Source organism: Heliconius melpomene, chromosome 15 (genome assembly GCF_056956725.1).
Source record: "Heliconius melpomene rosina isolate 202511_hmr_F chromosome 15, ASM5695672v1, whole genome shotgun sequence".
NCBI classification, from domain to species: domain Eukaryota; kingdom Metazoa; phylum Arthropoda; class Insecta; order Lepidoptera; family Nymphalidae; genus Heliconius; species Heliconius melpomene.
In genome coordinates this window covers 2,138,144-2,160,528 of record NC_140403.1, presented here as the reverse complement: position 1 = coordinate 2,160,528, position 22,385 = coordinate 2,138,144, and the positions used below count along the sequence as shown (strand labels likewise).

Below are 22,385 nucleotides of genomic sequence, written 5' to 3'. Positions count from 1 at the left end.
ACATTTAAATTATTTTCATTTCTCCGTTCTGGCAAAGACAAGACAAAGAACTGCGTTGAGTTCTTCCATAATTCAACTCGCAATGTCTTGAATTTGGGTGTCAAACGAACGAGGTCACTTGTAAGGTTTTTATGACTCATCAGCTATATGTGGGTTAAAGAAAATAATCAAAATAAACTGGTTTCGAGATTTCCGTAATGCGTACAAAACGTTTTCAGAGCTATATTACAGATTACAGCAGGCACTACGAGTAAGTGCAACCTCGTTGTTTGATTGCAACTAGGAATGTTTAGTCTACCTAATAATTGAAAGCATCGCAATTTGCAATACCCACGCGTTAGTATTTATCTTTTTCGATAGTTCCAGACGTTGTCATTGCAAAAATAAGAAAATTATACAATTCATTATCGATTTTTAAAACAAAACTTAAGGCAATGAATAATATAAGATTTCTCAAAATAATTAAATAAAATAAAAGGAAGGGAAAGGTATATAAATGTTATAAAAAAATATATTCAATTGGAGTGATGCCAATATGCATACGAGTATATTCAAAATCATTTTGATCACAATGTAATTTCAAGATCAAGGAATTGTTAAAAATAAGTATTCTATTAAAATCCTTTAGAATTTACATATAAACTAACTGTGTATTATTTCAACGTACAGTACAGTATTAAACAATATTGATTAATTTCTATAAAAATCTCACGGTATATTATTGAAAGACTATACCTAGTTATTTAGCAATGATGAGATATAACACTGCATAACACTAACATGACAAAATACGTGGGAATTTTTCACACAAATTGTCTTTCCATTACTAATATTACGTGATTTTGTATCGTCTTGCATTCCGCGAAATATGAATTAAGACTTATGTAACCTTTTTTTTAGCTTTACAGAGAATCCCGCATGCAGCAGAGTAGGCCGAGGGAGCCAAGTGTTAAGACACTCCGCTCCCAACTTTTCACCGAATTCTAGAGGCATGTTGAGAGGCGAAATTGAAAGTCAAGATTTGCCTCCAGAGTCAACGCCAAGATATTAAATATTTCCTTTCCTCGAGTGGGATCGAACCCACAACCTGTTGCATTTACAGTCACGGTTTTGCCTCTGCGCCACTGGCCTCAAGACAAGACAGAGACAAGTAGTGATGTAAACACAAATGAATGTTAATGTTTTCTTATCATACTAACATATTTTAGGTTGGTTAACTAAATGTCTAATGTAAATCGTTAGGCTATCGTTCATCGATAGTTCTGTATAATTAACATTTTTTAAATAATTTCACGGATATTAGTTGCACTGTTTACTCTGTTTTTAATTGCTTTCCCGTTTTGTGAGACATTTATTGTTTTTGTAAGAGCGCCAGCAAGAAAGTTATATGCAGATTAAATAAATAACCTTAGATTTACTTATCTGTAGGTATAATAGTGTTATTTATACTTTTGTATTTATTAAAAATAATACTTCATTTCAAAAGATTTTTCCCTATTACTAATAAAAAAAACTAAAAAAATAAATAAGGAAAAAAAAACTACATTTCATTATCTAATATTAGTAAACTGTGTACCTGTAACGAAACAAAACAAATCCCTATATTCTCTTCCTCGCGTGTAAAAGCAATAAACAGAGTGAAAGCCTGACAAAAGAATTATTTAGCGTCTGTTGTTCGTCCGTAGAGCCGAACATCACGTCAGTTGCATTTGCATTTTACGAATCACCATATACTTATTTGTTACCATATTAGGTGCGAAACCAAAATGGGGGGGTATATCCTCAAAATAATAATAATAAAAACAAAGAAGAATCGATGAAAAAATAGACAAAAAAACGAAGTAAAGTTTGTGTAAGCACGACAGTTTGTGTTTCGTCAGTGGTTGGTGTCAGGGTAACGCGGCGTTGAATTCCGCCACTCAACACCACTAGAATTCGTCGGAAAATGGGGAACAGAGTGTCATAAGAGGTTCCTTGTGCCTACCCTGCTATGCTATGTGCGGGTAATAGCGTAAGCATCGTAAAGCTAAAAAATGAATGAAGTAAAATTTTAACTTTTTTGTCACCATGTAACTCTTTTATATCTACCTCCCAAATTACTTATAATATATCTATTTTAATCAGCACAATGAATATAGCGATACAATATTCGATTCTCCATTATTATTTATTCAGCTTCACGCTTCTCCATGTGGCTGGGTATGCCGAGATAACGGAGTGTCAAGATACACCGTTCTCCACCTTCCGGTCTGAAACCACAACGTTGCGTATCGATTGATATTACGATTTAGGAAGGAAATTAACGCAGCATCTATGTTATACTTAGACATTTTCTGTGTACTTACTTTACAACCTAAAAATTTAATTAGTTTTTATCGAATTTCATCAAATTAATACCTACTTGTTATTTAGTATAACAGAAATATACAGTTCGATTGATACCTAAAATAGCTGAACTGGATTGGACCGACGGTATTGAATGAGACTATCGTGGTATGCCATAGCTTAATTAAAATCTAAACGCGACGTGCGATAACAACGAAGTAGAGTGTGATAATAAATTAACATTAGAATATTATTAAAATTATAGAATATTTACTCTGTTAAGTTAATTAAAGTGATTTAATTTAGTAGGTACATCCCTATACAATATCTCAAATATGGAAAAGAAGGTTTTGGTACTTCACCGTCGATTTACTTGTCAATAGGTTTGAACGACAGCTTGTTATCACATTTGTATATTGATGCTCTATTTCTATTAAAAGAAAAATACATTGTGTTTGTAATGGATTCGAAAAATATAATAAATAAATCAACTTCGTGCTGTGTGTGGAATACACACAGCACGATAGGCAGAGAAAACTTAGTGTTTAGACACTCCAGTCTCTAATTCCCATCGAATTCTGGAGCCATGGTATGTTGAATGGAGTAACTCAACGCCGCGTTTTGCCTCGACAGTAAAGCGAAAAAAGGAAAATATAAACAAATATTTGATTTCTGCTTCTGGGATTTGAACCCACAATCAGGCGCGCTTTCAGGTACACACTTGCACAGTCACAGGCCTGCGTGGCCTTACGAATATAATAAAAGGCAATAATTCTACAACAAAAACACTATTTACACACTTTAGTAACTACAAAAGATGGGTGCAGCCCTTATCACACAATAGTACAAGGTTCAAGATTGTGCAAAGCATTGATAGCGTATACGACCGCCGGGTACACGTGCACCGGGGGTACACCAGGCACAGTGGACCAGACCAGACTAATGGACCGGTTCTGTGCCGTTATAAGCGGTGGTGATCAGATATGACACTATTTTGCATGGTATTACCATGGGGGAGAGGCTATATTGCTGTGTGTTCAATGTTTATTTTATGGCTTATTTTTTTTTATATAATAGCTTAAGAGCAATGCCCTTAGAAAGGTATATTAGATTTTGAAGATGTACAAAAAGTAAGCATCAATTTGACTTTTAAATAATAGGTTGCGTTTTTATAACTATCTACTAATAAAGTTATATTTTTTCTTTTGAACTTCATGCTGTATACCGAAGGCAGAGAGAACATAGTGTTGTTTCCATTCCCAAATTTCGGCCGAATTTTCAAAGCAATGAGTGTTGAGTGGCGGAACTGAACGCCGCGCTTTGCCTTTTTTGTTACCAGAGCGAAGAAACGAAAATATTAACAAATAATAATTCATTTCCCTGAGTGGGAATTGAACCCCACATCCATAGCTTTTACACTCACACGCTTGTGCCCCTGAGCCAATATACCAACTTGTATTTGTACTGAACTTATGCAGGTTCCCAAAATAGTAGTAAATTAGCCGCTCAATCATAAACTAATTAGATAATTCAAATAATAGCTCATTCATATGTATGACACACCGTGGAATTTAATCAATGTCACGTCCGTTAATTAGAGCATCACCGACACTTGCAGTTTATTATTATTTCAGTTCAATTCTCAGTTAATGAGGCCCGTCGTGGCGTAGGGGTACGAAGTGTGACTGCAGGAGCGACTGGTTGTAGGTTCGATTCCCACTCGAGGAAATTAAATATTTAATTAAATTTATATTTTAATTTCTTCCCTTTGGTATCGAGGCAAAGCGTGAGTTGTGCCACTCATATATTACGTACGCATTTACGTACAAATAAATTATCTCAGGTTTCATTGTAGTTGATTGTATAAAATAATGTTAATCGCGGTTGGTAGTCCGGATAATCACGAATCCGTTTAACAAAAGGCCGGATAATCGAGTTTCTACTGTAATTATTTAGTATCCTCATTAAAACATTACAGGCAGACGTTAATTGGCCAGTGACAGCAGCGTTATAATATTTATAATTATCTGTCATAATGAACGCAGAGTAGTTCAGATTTAGTGAAACTAGGACTGGAGGTTTTGTTTAGTAAACAAATTTGAAATATTTAAAGTTAAAGTAAGTTATCAAAACATTTCATATTATACGTCTAAATCTAGACTAATATTTTTAGCTTTTTTTTTTATAGCTTTACACTGTACAGAGAGAATCTGGAATCCTAGTGTAAAAGCACTCCATTCCCAATAAGACACTCGTTACCAAAGCAAAAAAAAAAAAAATTAAAATATTTCATTCCCCGACTGAACCTATAAACAATCGCCATTACTTTCACACGCTTGTACCTCTACGCCACGACTAACCTAATTATCACCTCCAAACCCAAATTAAATATAATCTTATTTAGCTAATATATATTACAAGCCCAATAACCCTAATCATATTATATTACATCATTCGCGCGGCGGCAGGCAACATGATGTCACTGTGCCATAACAGCTGCTTTCCTTGCCAAATGACATCACTTTATAGCGTGGACGGTTTCAGTGCGACCATCTAGTACTTCTGTGCTTCCTTTGCTGTCGTGTGTACTCTTTCTCGTATATGTTTTTTTCAGTTTCACGCTGTATCTCGCATGTGGCAGGGTAGAAATGAAAAATATTAAATATTTTATTTTCTTTGAGTGAGAATCGAACCCAGAACCTGTAGCGTACAGTACAGTACCACCTTGGACCCTTGCACTACGACTGGCCTTTGTATCAAAATATAAACACATGCATTTACAGTATTTCTTATGATATATTTACATATTTTTCTAATTTTTATAAGTATACAACTGGCGTGAGTCAGAAGTCAGTTTAATTACTTAATGACAATATGCTAATTGTTTTAACTTTTACCAAGTAGGTATCTATAAAAAGATTTTTAATAATTTTAGAAACAAATAAAAATTAACCATAATTTGGTTTAGTTATCTAACTTTATTATAATTTTTTTTGGATCTGTCTTTTAATATATTTTTAAAAATTATATAATCTAAAAAATGGAGGAGGAAGTATAATGGAGGAAGGACTATCATGTATGACAGTATATTTATTTAAGAAATACAAATGGTCTTTATCCTCCATTATTTATTTACATAGAAAATGCAACTAAAACAACAAAATTGACAAACTCAGCTAGTCTTCAAAAATGTTTGACAGGCTTCACGAAGCACATGCTCTGGGTGACAGACTAGCAGCGGCTTCCTGCGCCACTTCCGGTTGGACAATGCGTTTGCGTCCATTGTGCGTACCGTATGCGTGTCACCGATGGCAATCGCTTCGATGACATATATTACGTAAATAAAACATAAAAATAGTGATTGTGTAAACGTAGAGTTAGAAGAAAGTGTGAATGTAAGCGCGACAGGTTGTGGGTTCGATTCCCATTCGAGGAAATGAAATATTTAATATTTTCATTTCTTCACTCTGGTAACGAGCACGGCGTTGAGTTCCACCACTCTACAGGCAATGCCTCCAGAATTCGGCTGAACTGAACCTGAACTGAGGAACAAAGTGTCTTAACACTAGCTACCCTACTATGTTCGGGATACAGCGTGAACCTAAAAAATATTTTATTTGATCGATAACAATAATTTTATTCGATCTAATGTATAGAGATGAAAGAATACAAAAAAACTCTTATACATGGAAGAAATCAAAACTACTGGAAGCTTATATAATAATGAACTAATAAATACTGAACAATTAAAACAATTATTATGCTATATCTATTATATGGCGTTTAATAACATTCTTAGTAAGAAAAAAACATGAATAACTTAGCAATAATGATCGATAAACATAAAAAATTACATCTACCGGTAAACGTTTATGTGTAATCTAAATACCAGCTATTCTACATGCGCCAGCGCTACGTACTCATTGAGAGGAAATCCCAAGAATGTGTAAAATAAGGTAATTTTACATATCCTATGGGGAACGGAGTGTCTTAACACTATCTGCTCCCTGCTTACCCTGCCGTGTGCGGGATACAACGTGAAACAGATTTATTTATTTTTAAGATGCTATGGAGCAATATAAGCTCTTGGGTAAAAACCACAATTTTTGTGATTAAATAAGATAAGGATAATATAAAATATATGTTACCTATACGATAAGCGAAGAATAAGCGGAAAAATAAATGAGTACACGCTTCTTTTTGTCGTTGTCGTCACCGCCACTCAGAAATTTGGTGACAGTGCGAGTCATCGATTATAAAATTGTATTAGTATATTATATTATACTTATCATAATATATAAATCTCTTTTATATATCTTATTCATATATTAATTGTTTGTTTATAACTAAATATAAGTATCTATATTAAAAACAACTATAGACACCACCATGTAAGAGTGTACCGAGGTTGTTTTGGAGGTTTAGAAGACACGACAAACGGACAATGAGACTAACTAATTTAAAATTATAAATAACAGAAGTTCCTATAGATGAATCAATTCGTGATAACCAGTTTACATTTTACTATCGTATGACGAACCGCATGAATCAGTCCTCATTATCAAGATAATATACATTCGACAAATTGACGTGAGACGCTTTACAAGTTTCTCTGTACATCGCTTTAATACAAAAGCACGTATATACAACCGTCAATGTAAACAGAATAGCTAAAAACATAGCGATGACCGCAAATACCGAAGGCGAGAGATTATTGTAGAGTTCTTCATGACTCATAGTACCTGGTATGGAATAGAGGGCCGCTATTATTTTTTTTTACCTTAACATGTTTTAAATAAGTAATTAAATAATTGTATTTCTAATATATTATACTTTTTCCAAAAATCATTTTTTTTCCCAAGTGTGGAATAACACTTTATAACTGATAAAAATATCCTCTTTTGTTGAATAAATAATATAATGCAGTTGGGAAAACACTGTAGTAAGTAGGATCGGTATATAAGCCGTATCTCCTGAAGCACACAAATATGACATTTTCAAACGCAAATCAGAATTTTCCTTCCTTAAAATAAATTTATATAGAAAAAGAGCTAAAAAGATATCTCATATTACAATATAATTTCATTGTTATGCTTGATTGAAAAAAAAATAAAACACAAAATCTAAGGGAAGCTTGCCAAAATACAATGGTGAAAAATGTATTGAATCAGTTAACGTGTTTCTGAGATTAGCGTGAACAAACGTACAGATAAACAGACAAAAGTTTCAGAAATCATCGTTTTTGGTTCTATTACGTCATGAAATGCTACCAATAATATTTCCTCTCGTGTATTTTCCATGTACAGAAATCAATATGTTAAGATTTTTTTTATAATATACTAAGTATGCAAGTAAGTGTTATCCAGAACAACTTGTTATATAAAGCCTATTCTGAAAAGAAGTTTCTTAGTAGGTAAAATAAATTTAATATATTTTGTTTTGAAAAGACACACTTTTGTTTTGAAAAAAAAAAGAGAGTGTATTTAATAAACAGAAATTAAGGTTAGTGATATCATTTGTCAAATATTTCTTTGTTTTACTTAAAATAAATTAAAAAGTTTTTATATCGAAGTTTAATGAGAATACAGTTCGATTTACCGAAGTAGGTTCACAACCTCAATAACGAACAACTTTTGTACTTTGTATAGCATTGCAGTTCCACTCACTTTCCATACAAAAAATTAAAACAATCTTCATCGCTATAATCATGACAATACTGCAATTAATATGTATGCAGTGAGATATTTACAATTCTTAAACAGTCAAAATTAAAAATTAAACCTGCTTCATGCTGTATCCCGCACACAGCAAGGGAAAGCAGAGGGAACCTAACACTTCCCACTTTCCGCCGAATTCTGGAGGCATTATGTATTGAGTGGCGGAACACAACGGCGCACTTTCAAATTGTTGTTAAACAACGATGAAAGAAAACTATGATTAATTCAAATAACCACTTTCATACTTAATGAAAGTGAAAAACTATTATAATCTAAAGAAACAGCAGTTCTAGGAAACGCAGCAAACACTATCGACGCCAGTGGCGGAACGGCGCGGTCGTCATTGTATCTATAATACCTATATTATAAATTCGAAAGTAACTCTGTCTGTCTGTCTGTCTTTTACGCAATCAGGGCCAAACCGCTATTTTGTGATAAAATACTCATTTAGAGATACTTGAGGGTCTCGGGATGAACATAGGATACTTTTTTTCCTCATATTTGTAATATTTTCGATATATACCCAAATATTAAAATATTTATTAACTTGACAATTTATTCCGCCATGTTAATAACAACCGTCGCGTTGCTAAGCAACGATTTGCAAAGTTTGTTGTTATAAAACGTCACCCAAAATGAGCTTGCTTAACGCGTCTCTCTATTGAAAACTGAAAATAATTTCATAAATATATTTACTAAATATTCGTATAGTTCAAGCGGGCGTAGCCGCGTTCGGGTCCACTAGTTACTGTATAAATTAAATCAGCTGCACACAGTCAGAGGGAACCTAGTGTTAAAACACTCCGTTCTCCATTTTACACCGAATTATTGAGGCGTCGTGTGAACGCCGCGATTTGCCTTAACACCTGAGCAAAGAAATAAAAATAATAATTTATTTCCTCCAGTGGGCATCGAATCTACAATCAGTCGTATTTACTTGTCCAAGCGCCAAGACCGGCCTCGTTATTATAATTAGTGTATAATAATCATATTAATAATTTATAATGCTTCTAAGCTACATAATATTATATTTATTGAATTATAATTATACTGATATTGAACGTGACTATCGCACAATAATATAAATAAAAATAGACATCGCATGTAATCGGAATAATTTGATAACTGCATCAATGATATATCATAGCAGCTTAAAAGGTTATTTCTAAGGTTATATAAAAAAATATATTTTTATTTAACCTTACAAACTTTATATTATTAAGAAAAACTATTTATTACCTATTACTTCATAATAATAACAATTATATTTTATAGATCGTTCATTTCTGACCGACGTACGCCATCATTTATCACTTTTTTTCACACGATTCGTCGCTATAGGTAGTAAACATATCTACAGTTAACTATATAATAGTATTTTAACTCTATCCCTTAATTACCTTCTTGTTCCTCCATTTTAGGTGCACAATTATCTACACCAAACAAACATTAGGGTAACCGACCAGGTCAGTTCCAATCCATCACAGCTCCCAGTTCGTGTAATAAAACCGTAACGGCCCCCATGATTTTTACGAGCGTACAGAAACAGGCAATCTCTGGATCGTATACCTATCGTAAAATGCAAGTATCGATGCTCAAATGGGGGGACCCATGTATACTGGTATAAAGATATTGACATAACAGTAATAAAGTTACGCAATACGTCTTTTCTTTTGCAAAACCATCACACAATCTAGTTATAAAATATTGTTAAGAAGTATAGATGTAGATAGTAGATAATTTCAATGTAAATTTCGTCGTTTTGAGGATATATGCATAAAAAGTGCAACTATGTTATTAGCAGAATAGACCAGGTGTGACTGGTTGTGGGTTCGATGCCCACTCGAGAAAATTAAATATTTTCATTCTGCTACTCAACATTCAATGCTTCCAGAATTAGGCAGAGTGGGGAGCGGAGTGTCATAACACCAGGCTCCCCTCTACCCACCCTGCTATATGCGGGATACAGCGTGAAACTAAAAAAGAAAATATATCGACAATTAAATTGTATGTCATTAGGTATAACTTCGACACAGTCGTTCATCGAACCTATCACGTATGGGGTTTCTAAGCCTGGATGCAGGTTTTCTGATATCGCAGTTCCTGCGGGGCTTCCGTTACGGGAGCTTAACTGCACTTAACTACCATTTAGTTTATATCCGTTTTAATATAAATATATGAATGTATAATGTTTCAATGGAAATTTATATTTTTTACAGGCTTTGGTAAAAAAAAAGTTTAGTTATAATAGTTAAATTCTTAGGCACGTATTTATAAATCTTAAGATGCCGTTTTCGTTCACAGACATACAATTTAAGAATGAAAACGGAATCTCAAGATCGATCACAGACTTGAGAACTATTTATAAACACGGGCCTTAATGTAGTAGGTATAAATTAGACATTCAAATAAAATTTAGATCACGTTTTTTGAATATACAAAAAGAAGTCTGGAATATGTTGAGGCAAACGATTCATACGACCTTCGTGAAGGTGAGTGTCCGATCACAAAGGAACCAAACTATCTATAGAGCATGGGGATACATTTGAAATACTTCTATTAACGATTGAGTAAAAAGCCAACGAAAAAATGCCGACGCGTTTTATAAACGAAATAACTAAATTGTGGTTCAGAAAAAAAATAATAACACAAAAAATGTATAACTTCAAGAAGTGTAGAGACTTGTATTGTATATAAAATGTAAATATTCTATTTAGGAAGTAAATGACAACATAGTTAACGCTAGATTCTCAGGTTCCCTCTGCCTACCCCGCTAAGTACGAGAAACAACTTAAAATAAAGTAATTTATTAAAAAATATGTATGAGAAAGCAGACAGACAATACAAATAGGGTTTACCATCGAAAACGTTTCAATTAATTCGAAACGGCAAATAACAAATATTGATACGTGATATTGCATTAATCCTAGACATTAAGAGGATGTTGCATTTATATCATTTGAATACAAATTCATTCTAAATTTATTTGTGGTGTGTGGTAGTAATGGCGCAGGGGCACGAGTGCGTGACTGTAAACGAGGCAGGGTGTGGATTCGATTCCCACTTGATGAAATGAAATATTAAAATGTTTTCATTTCTTCGCTTTGATACCAAGACAAAGAGCGCGGTGTTGAGTTCCGCTACTCAACAAGCAGTGTCTCCAGAACTTCTTGCCTATCCTGGTACATGCGGGATACATCGTGTATATATAATACTAGCAACAATTTATTTAAGTTGACTTACGTTTAACATTTAAACATTTATTTGTATTTCAAATTATCATAAAAAAAACATATATTGGAACTTTTTACAATAACAATAACATCAAAAGTTATAAGCAAACATTAGCGTAAAAACTGAATAAGTTGAATAAGATGGACGAACCGACCGCGCCAGTACATCCTTGTGTGAATGAACTTAGCAAACGTGTCTTATCGTACGCGAGATATCGCTGAAATTGAACAAATATTGATTTTAATCTGCAATGGCATTATAAAAATAGTCACCCCTGTATTGACGATGTAAAATATTTTCGAATATTAATAGTCAACAGACAGTTTTTTCCTCCATTTCCCACTGTCCACACGAATTTTTGAAGCATTGGGTGTTGAGTTGAGAGAACTGAACGCCGCGTTTTGCCTTGTTACCATAGCCAGGAAATGAACTCACAACGGTCGCGTCTACAGTCACACGCTCATGCCTCTGCACCACTACGACCTCAACTTACTTACCAGATAGTTAAGCAAAAAACAATAAATTAGATAAATCATTATTAACTCATCTAAACCAAATTTAACATCTAAATTGAGCAAATTATACAATAAACTCTTTGTTGGCGAGTGGGAGGCACTACGAAATAGGACATGCCGAAATAGGAAATGGCCACCCTCGGGAGTAATACGATCGTCCCGAATGTTTCTCTACATAATGCAAACTAAATTGACGATGTCTTAAAGGAGGAAACCGTGGGAGATGGTATATTCGGGCAATGACGCGGCCTAATGGAGGTTAAGCTGTTTGCCCCAGTACTAATGAGCCTCGCGCCTTGTCGGGACACAACTGTGCCATACAAATTGAATGAGTTGCAGGAATCCCCCACTCAATTTGTTTTGACAGATAAAATATTGTCAAAGCTTATTGACTTACGATACCGACAAACCGACCAAAAAGTTTTTATATTCCGAAAGATTATATAGAAAGGTCATTTATTATTTTTACCTTTTTTCTATTTTAATTTTTGGTTGACGATAACACTCTTTTCTTATCTATGACCGCACACCGAAGTTCATTTTTATTATAAAATATTTACAGTGAAGCAATATAGGCATCTGTTCAGTATCGTTTCTCAAGATGCTGCGGTGTAAAAATGTATGCTATAATAATGGGTGGTTATTTTAGGGCGATGATTTTTAATTCAGATATTTATACAAACTGAAATGAACAACGAAGTCTGCTTTATAGAACTATGATGAAAGAATTCAAATATAAATTTGTGGGGCACGTTTAGCATGTTATAGAATAATTATTATAATATTTTTTACTTTAACCTATAGGATAAATAAGGGTATTTATTATTAGACACAACGCCTATTACGATTTTTGAATACGTAATGAAACATGCCCTCGGCCGGAAACTGGTCAACACTAAGGTTGTCTCATTTTTAATTCATCGTTTGATATTTTTTTATTTATTTTTTCCACAAGTAATAACTATAACTCTAGTCTAATAAAAAAAATAGCACTATTTGCGTATTTTGAAAAATAATTTTACCTACAAAAAAAAAAAACAATTATAAATTAAGATATTAATTGGAGTATAGAGACTAGTCACACAAATGATTGACAATACAATTATTGAATAAGCAATAAACAAAAAGAAAAGATACATTATTATTAATGTAAAAAGAACATATCTGATTCGAACGTGACGCAAAGCAAAAAGAACGAGACGCTCTAACAACGGTGTCGGCGTGAGGAATGTGGTCTCGTCGGATACGATTATAATAGGCGCAAAGCAACTTAGATAGATGAGTTAATAGTGATAGTTCTAATAACCAACAATATACTATTAATAAACTTTAATAAAAAGTAGTAAAATTAATATTCAAGATATAGAAAATAATCTAAAATGAAATAAATTAAATTAATCATAATCTAAAGACACACAGGCAGACAGACAGATGAGATGCTCTACATACAAATTTTACTGGTTTAAGAGTATCATCAGTTATGCCATTAGCTATGATAAAACAAAAAACATAATATTTTATATAGATTTAGAACATATTATTTTCTCGAAAACCACAGTTAAAACAGGTTTAATGCGGCAAGTATGTAGGTGGCGATCATTTTAATGATGCCTGGGAATTTATACAATAACCTGGCTTATAAATCCTTGCATGAACGAACCTAATAATATCTTGTGCATTCTAAAGGCTCTCAGTAATACTGAATTAAAAAAATAAATAAATCAACTTCACGCTGTATACCGCACACAGCAGGGTAGGCAGAGGTTCCCTCTGGGTTCCCCTTTTGTTAAGACATTCCGTTTCCCACTTTCCGGCGAATTCTAGAGGCATTGCGTGTTGAGTGGTCCGCCACCGTAAGTTCCGACTTAAGGCCGCGCTTTGCCTCGACACCAGGGCGACGAAATGAAATTAAAATTTCCTTGAGTGGGAATGGAACCCATAACCTATTGCTTTTACAATTACACGATTGTCCCTGCACTACGACTGATCACATATTACATTGCAAATATACATATATTTAGTAATATATGTTTTTGTGGGGTTACTCTGAATGTGGGCATTATGATTATACGATAACGCAAGTAAGATAGGAAGTTTAGACAACTTCTAAGAACAACTTGAAGATATTCGTCGACAGGTCGAGAAACCATTGTTTTGTACTCGACTACTGTCGTCCCGATATTAGATAATAATCTTTCCTATAACCAAAAGTATATTACAAAAGATCTTGTTTACTTATTTCTTTAATATTTAAAGAAAAAATTAGTACAATAAGTTTAATTTTTAACTTCTAACTTAACCAATTCCATGAATATGGGTTAGTCGATTTTGTCAAATTATTTACGATTTTGTAATGCGTAATGTAGGACGTCCTCCAGCTCGATGGGGTGACGATATTCGCAAAGTAGCGGGCAGCGGCTGGATGCGAAGAGCTGAAGATCGAGCTCAGTGGCGTGCCGTGCTCAGGCCTATGTCCAGCAGTGGACGAGGACAGGCTGATGATGATGATGATGATGATGATGATTTACGATTTTATTTTAATATTAATAAAATCCTATATAATATTATTCTAAGGAACGCTTAGCTATGTGTATATCTGGCGTTACATCAGCTTATAGATAATAATTAACGGCACGGGCGAGGTCGGGTGTGGCGATTTATTACTTTACAAGATATCGATACCGATCCTGCTATAAACACGCGCGAGGCTACAAATAAATATAAATAAATCTATTTCACATTGCTCTTGTTACGATATCACATGACCAAGTAGTTGCTTTACATTTTATTTATAAGAAACATTTAAAAAGAAAAGTTTGGAATAATTGATATTTTCATTTCCTCTCTCTGAGGCAGTGTGGCGTCGAGGTCCGCTTCTCAACATCCAATGACTCGCGTATTAGGCGGAAAGCGGAGAAATCGAAACAGAGTGTCTGAACACTAGGATACCTATGATACCCTGCTATGTGCGGTATACAGTAATTTTTAAAATATTTTCTCCATTTTTTATCTTTTTTAAAAACAATGATTGTTTGTTACGTGGTGGAAGCCATTATTATGTTTAAATTTAGTAGTAAGATATTAATTTCTTAATAGCTTGAAAGATTATTCCGTCATAATATGATGAATAGTAATGTTCGATCGATATTAAACATCGGTTAATAAATAAATGTCCTTTAAATATCCATTGTTTTACAAATATTTTGTGTTACATTATTCGCCTTAGTTGGTTCAATAGATACATACATATATTGATCGAACACTATCGTTATCGTCTCTTATCACTATCGACCGATAAGCCGCAGTAACGTTTCCAACGCCACCTCATCTATAAATTATTTCTTGAAAATTGTCGTACTACAAAATGGTTGCTAATTAATGTTTTTGAGGCATTGTCAGGTTTTTTCGTACATAACAGTAGATAAAAACAAAATTTAACATTTTTTTAAATGTCTTCCACACGCAGGGAGAAAAAACTGTCTACTAAAAACTATCGTTAAATGAAATATAAAACTTTAACGATTTCTAAGAGGAGCGGGTTCAAATCCCAATGAGTTTCTATTTTACACGTTTTCAAACAAGTGTAGATATAAATTATTACTGACCTACTAGATAAATAATTTTTTGAGACATTCAGTTTAATATTTTTTTTTTCATGTAAGTATTATAATATTATGTTAAATCAAAATGTCCCTTCTTTAATTATTATGAACATCTTTTCCTTCAAGTAAAAAGTACATTTAAATAATGTAAATTCAAATTTTACTACTCGGTATATACCTACAAAATAAATTTAAAAACAGAAATAAGTAAAAAAAAATTGCTATTTTAAAATTTTACTTAGGCTATTTATAATTGAAATCAATTAAAAAAAAAACAAAAAATTTTTTGGTTCAACACAATTATTAACTGAGTTCTGTAAAAGAAGGGGGTTATCAATTCAACTGTATTTTTTTATTATACAATTTCCTTATTGTAAATAAATAATAACAACATAACTAACAAACGCAAATGAATTACATAAACATAATTAGCAATACACAATGCCTTGATTCAGCCACTTGTGGACTTTAGCTTAATAAGTGACAAATTGAAGAATTTAACCTTGAAAGCAATCTGTATGTGGCAGAGGCATCGTACAGCTCTGAGAGAATGTTATTGAACTATATTACATTTTTAAAAACTCTTTGTAATTGATTATAATAATTATAAAAAATAAATAAAAAGAAACTTCCTAAAACTTACAAAAGATGTTTATTATTTTTATTTCCTCGCTCTGAGTTGAGTTCCGCCATGCAATCCCTCCAGAATTCATCGGAAAGTGGGGAACGGAAGTGTCTTAATGGGAATGGAGTGTCTTAACACTATATTTCTATGTTGGTTCTGCCCTGTAGATAAGCTGTGCTTTTTTTTGACATTAGTAGTATTACTTTTTTTAGATATTTTATGATATAACAAAATAATTATATATAATGTTCAGATCAGATCATCATATAAGTATTAAAATGATTTTTTGCCCAAATATAAATATTATTATATTTTTATAGAATTTTAACCAAAAACTTTTTAAGTATTGAATCACTTGAGCTTGAGTATTAAAATTTGTTTTTATAAGAATTAGTGACTCATATACAACATAATAATGTTATAATATTCAAAAACTTTGATATTTTATAATGTCTAAAATATCCATAAGTTCTATTAAAAGGGTTCATAAAGTTTATTTAATCCAGATATAATGTTTCACAATTACAGTTCCTATGACCATGATCCACATAATGGAATCAACCAGAGTGTGTTGTAAAAATAATCAATCTAATCTGAAAGTACATACCTAGCGTAGGGCTTGAGAAGATAAGATACACCTTATTAGGGTTAATTGTTAAATATTTTGTGGAAACATAGATATAAGAAGAAAGAAGAGCCCAGTAGTTATACAAGCATGTAACTAATAGGCAAAGAGGCAAAATGTGGCTGTGAGTTTTGCCACTTAATAGAAGTTAGTGTCAAGATACTCTATTCTATCCTCTCCATCGAAACTCAACATATTACTTGAGCTTTGTCTCACCAATGTGAGGAAATGAAGCGGGAATCCACTGTATCACATGCACAATCATTGTTTTACAGTATAAAACTGGCATCACACCATATTTACCTTGTTTATAAATAATACTTAAATAAATGTAAGCACAATTATTGAATAAGACTGGCCATAAACTAAATTTAAATAATGTATAATATGCAATCATTCCTTTAGATGAACTAAATGTGTCTTGTTTTTTATTTATTATAAGGTATTTTGTTGGTGAAGTGGGGAATGGAGTATCTTAACACTAGGTTCCCTCTGCCTACGTTGCTGTGTGCAGTGTACAGAGTGAAGCTGATTTGAAAAGGTTTTTTGGTAAAGTCATATTAAGCTTTTCTTTCTTGTTTTATGTTGTATTCCGCATGTAGCAGGAAAAAAAGAGAGAGCCTGGTTTAGGGCACTCTCTTCCCAATTGTTATCTTGTTACCAAAACAAAAAAATAAAAATAATTTAGCCTCACAAATGTAAATTTACAACCATTGCTTTTAAAGAAGTATGCTTAGATTCTAATCTATAATAAAACTAATTCTGGAAAGTCACATTGAAGATTGTCATTATTAAGAGAATGATTTAATAACTGGGAGTTGCGGAACATGGTAATTAAATGTTGATTATATGTACATACTATGTTGGTAGTAAATAAATTGATTCATAATTTATCAATGGTTATAGGTAGATATTCTATCCTTGTCTGACTTTGAAGTACATAAAAACTAAATGTTTTCACAATCTAAATTATAATGTTCATAAAATATCTTAAAAGTCATGTTTAACTATTTTATATTGTAACACATTGATATTTGACATGTTATTATTATTATTTAAGGTTTAAATCTAATTACTAAACAGAACAAACTGTCACCTTAATATTTGATAATGACTTTAATTCTATATTGTCATATTATTTCCTAAGTTCAAAATAATTGTCTAATTAAACATGCAAATACAAGTTACAACAGAATAGAACTTATTTGGCTTTGCATTGTGAAATAATGTATAATTAAACTTACCTTACGAAACGCAAACAGATCATTTTGCAGTTTCTGTCTTTCTGCTGAGGGCTGCTGGCCCTTCCCGCGTATAAATTTTAGCATTCTGCCGGCCTGCAACAAAATAATCACTTAGCACACTTCACAGGCACCACAAGACAATAAAGCAACACGAGCCTACCATGTTTGCATAGTACAAGAGCGAACACTTGTATCCTGACCGGCACCGGAAAGCCGACTGACTTTGCAGCGCCTCCCAGCCCTGACGGCGTTGTCAACGCTCAGCCCCGCACCCAGATAAAAACGTTAGTTATTCTTGAAATTCAACGATAAGTAACATGATGATAAGATTGACGATAACAGGAAAAGTTATAAAATATAGGACATTGTATACAGGTAAAAGATCGTTGTTTCATGCTGTGACAACGCCTGTCGGACAGGTTACGTGTTTAATTGATCACTATTTCTTCAGGAACATTTTTGTATTCATATTAGAACAAAATTATAATAAGCCTTTACATACCTGAAGACCACAGTTTGATGATTTTTAGTTATAAAATCCAAATTTAGAGAAATGTCAGACAACTCACAACGGCGTCAGAAATACATACAAACACAAATATGCACGAACATAATATTCACGACCGTACGCATACGAAACGCACACACACTACGCCACGAAATGACGTGACTGGTTTTCAATGTTGCCAATGAATGTCGAAAACCAGTCAAAAATATTACATAGCATCTGTAGTTTGTTTTTGATAATTTATCAGATAAATATTAGTTATATTTTTGTCTATAATAATTTAGTTTCATATTAAGAGTTATGAAAATTTTAATTAATTTTTGTGTTAGTTGTCTTATTTTTAAATAAAAATATTTTAATATTTAATTATTGCTTTAGCCTGGCAACATTTGTAAATTTAACTGTGGCGCCTAATTTTAAATACAAAAATTGTACATTGTGCAGTGATTTGTGATATTAGGCACGCTATATAAACGCTATAAATATGGAGTGAAATGAAGTAGAGGACTGGTTAACAGTACACTACGGCTACCTACACGTGGCTACCGTAATAGTTTATTAGGATTAACAGTCGGGACCTATAAGTAATTCTTCAATCAATAAAATCTGTGGCTTGTTGAAGACTCGACTTGCGCTCGCGCATAGGTCAAACCGGTCGGCCAGTCGTTTCTTGTAACACACGCGAAGCGCATGTCTCTCGCTTGCTTGTCGCTCGCTTGCTTATATCGCTAACGCCACGTGCTTCATTACTTAACACATAGTACACACATTCTATACTGGTGACCCCTAGTTTGAACAATGTCTGTTGAGAAAACGGTGAAAAGCGCAACCGGACCACGCCCGGCAACCAGTGCTGGGGCACGGTCGATAGAAAATGTCGATGTGTTTCGTGTTGGTGTCAAGGTGCCACCATTTTGGCCAGAGGAGCCAGATATATGGTTTGCTCAAGTAGAAGGACAGTTTGCGATATCTGGAATTACTAGTGATGTGACTAAATTTAATTATGTAATTGGACATCTCGATAATCAACATTCCAGGGAAGTGAAAGATATTATCGTAAATCCACCACCGACGGAAAAATATGAAAAATTAAAGTGCGAATTAATTAAAAGATTGAGTGCTTCGAAAGAAAATAAAATTAAACAATTATTAATGCACGAAGAGCTTGGGGACCGAAAACCTTCCCAGTTTCTGCGACATCTGCAAAGTCTGGCAGGATTAAATGTTCCCGACGATTTCTTAAGAACGATATGGATAAGTCGTCTGCCACATGGTATTCAGACAGTGTTAGCTGGATAAGCCAGCACAGCTTCACTCGAAAACTTGGCGGATTTAGCTGACAGGGTGAATGACCTCGCCTCATCTACTCCAAAGGTAGCCACCGTTAGTGAAATACCAGGATCTATCGTTAGTGACTTGGTGAAACAAGCGGCAGAACTGCGCAAAGAAGTACAGAGACTATCGATGGGTAGAAATAGCCGAAGCCATTCGCGTTCGAGACCGAATCGTACATCCAGACAGCGATCACTCTCAAATTACCGCAAGTTCCCAATTTGCTGGTATCACGATAAATTCGGCAGTAAAGCCACAAAATGCGTGCGACCGTGTGACTACAAGCAGTCGGAAAACTCGAAGGGCAGTCGGTAATGGCGACTGACGATTGCCTTTCATCCTCCACTGGTCGCCTGTTCGTCACGGACCGGACTTCAAAGATGCAGTTTCTGGTTGACACTGGAAGCGACCTGTGCGTTTTTCCAAGATCGGCAGTGCGTGATCGTCGTGCTCGAAGTGACTATAATTTGTGTGCTGCAAACGGTTCCACTATAAATACCTATGGTTTTATTCATTTAAATTTAGATTTTAGTTTACGTAGAATTTTTCCTTGGCGTTTCGTAGTAGCGGACGTCACAAAACCAATTATTGGCGTAGATTTTTTAAAATATTATAATTTAATTGTAGATTGTCGTCATAAAAAATTAATTGATAATTTAACTTCTATTTCTGTTATTGCTACTGTAATTAATTGTAATAATATTTCTTCAGTAAAAGTGGTAACAGGGGAGTCGCAATTTCATAAAATTCTTAATGAGTTTCCACAAATTACACGACCAGCTGGCATACATAAAAACATTACGCACAACACACTTCATCACATACACACGACACCAGGCCCCCCAGTTTGCTCTCCACCTCGCCGCTTAGCACCAGATAAACTGAACATTGCTCGCAAAGAGTTTCAAGCTATGCTGGCTAATGGCACAGCTAGACCATCTAACAGCCCATGGTCCTCTCCACTTCATCTAGCTCAAAAAAAGGACAACGGATGGCGTCCGTGCGGTGATTACCGCAAATTGAATGCCCGTACCGTGCCTGACAGGTATCCAATAAAGCATATTCACGATTTTACGCATAACATATCAGGTTGTACCATATTTTCTACTTTAGATTTAGAAAAAGCTTACAATCAGATACCTGTCAGCCCCGAGGACATTCCGAAGACTGCCATCACGACACCTTTCGGTTTATTTGAATTCCCGTTCATGACATTTGGACTCCGAAACGCGGGGCAGACATTTCAGCGTTTCATCGATGAAGTTACTAGGGGGCTGGATAATGTATACTGTTATCTAGATGACTTCCTAATATTCTCACGCACTGAGGTTGAGCACGAAGAGCACCTACGCCAAGTCTTCACAAGGCTTGAAAAATATGGTATCTTGGTGAACACCTCCAAGTGTGTTTTTGGTGTGAAGGAAGTAAATTTTCTAGGTTATAGCATTACAGCGCAGGGATGTAGACCCCTGGATAAAAAGGTCCAGGCCATTCGCGAGTTTCCAGTTCCATCTAATGTCCGTCAGTTAAGAGCATTCCTGGGTATGCTAAATTTTTATAGAAGATTTCTTCCTCAGGCAGCCCAAATTCAATCTCCATTACATGCACTACTTACAGGGTCAGTAAAAGGATCTAAACCTGTCACGCTTACTGGGGAACACTTAACAGCGTTTCAAGCTTGTAAAGACGGCCTTTCTAACGCCGCTTTATTAGCACACCCAGACTGCAGTGCAAAACTAGCTGTAGTGACTGATGCTTCTGATAGATCTCTCGGTGCAGTACTGCAGCAGTTCAAGGAAGGTGCATGGCAACCACTCGCCTTTTTCTCCAAGAAGTTAAGCCCATCGCAGGTTAAATATTCGCCATATGACAGGGAACTTCTTGCCATTTATGAGGCAATTAAATATTTTAGGTATATGCTTGAAGCTAGGCATTTTGTTGTTTATACCGACCACAAGCCGATCAGTTTTGCGTTCCATGACAGGAAAAATAACTGTTCGCCGAGGCAGTACAGACATTTAGATTTTATATCTCAATTCACGACGGACATCCGCCACATATCTGGCAAGGATAACGTGGTTGCTGATGCCCTGTCGCGAGTTGAGGAATTATCAGAGCCGGTGGATCTCAAGGTCTTAGCTGAATCTCAAGTAGATGATCCTGAGCTTAGCAAACTTATTTGCGGAGAGTCATCACTTCGCCTCAAGCAATTGAGAATTCCTAACTCTCGAGTAGACCTCTTTTGTGATGTGAGTACATCTTCAGCTCGACCTTTTGTCCCTAAGGACTTAAGAAAAAAGTTGTTCGACAGTCTTCATAGTCTAAGTCACCCAGGTGCTAACGCAATGGCTAAGCTAGTCGCCGAGCGATTTATTTGGCCTGGAGTACGTAAAGACTGTCGTGAATGGTCCCGTCAGTGTGCGGCATGTCAACGTGCAAAGGTAAGTCGCCATGTGTCATCTCCCTTAGGCACTTTCGATCTACCTCGCGCGCGATTTGCCTTTATTCACATTGACATCATAGGACCTCTTCCTATCTCACAGGGATATCGCTACTGCTTCACTGCTGTGGATCGTTTTACCCGCTGGCCGGAAGTCACGCCTATGGCGGATATCACGGCTGAAACAGTTGGGAAGGCGTTAATATCCTGGATATCCA

General features: G+C 34.6%; 1 protein-coding gene and 1 pseudogene across 10 annotated transcripts in view; one reads left to right on the top strand and one right to left on the bottom strand.

Annotated features, from left to right (window-relative positions):
• l(2)gl (LLGL domain-containing protein l(2)gl) overlaps window positions 1–18,549 on the bottom strand; it is a 38,284-nt gene extending 19,735 nt beyond the window's left edge. For 8 of the 10 annotated variants that reach the window (XM_085197862.1, XM_085197867.1, XM_085197868.1 and 5 more), the window contains exons 1-2: window positions 18,048–18,183; window positions 17,888–17,980 (exon numbers count right to left, since the gene is read on the bottom strand). In XM_085197862.1, coding sequence (XP_085053988.1) covers window positions 17,888–17,980; window positions 18,048–18,050 — 96 coding nt within the window. In that variant the 5' untranslated portion in view covers window positions 18,051–18,183. Of the gene's footprint in view, window positions 1–17,887; window positions 17,981–18,047; window positions 18,184–18,389 lie in introns of those variants that run through there. The other 2 variants (XM_085197865.1, XM_085197863.1) reach the window with 2 other exon arrangements.
• A 459-nt stretch (window positions 18,550–19,008) lies between these two features.
• Window positions 19,009–20,043, top strand: LOC146531262 (uncharacterized; annotated as a pseudogene).
• The last annotated feature ends 2,342 nt before the right edge of the window (window positions 20,044–22,385 follow it).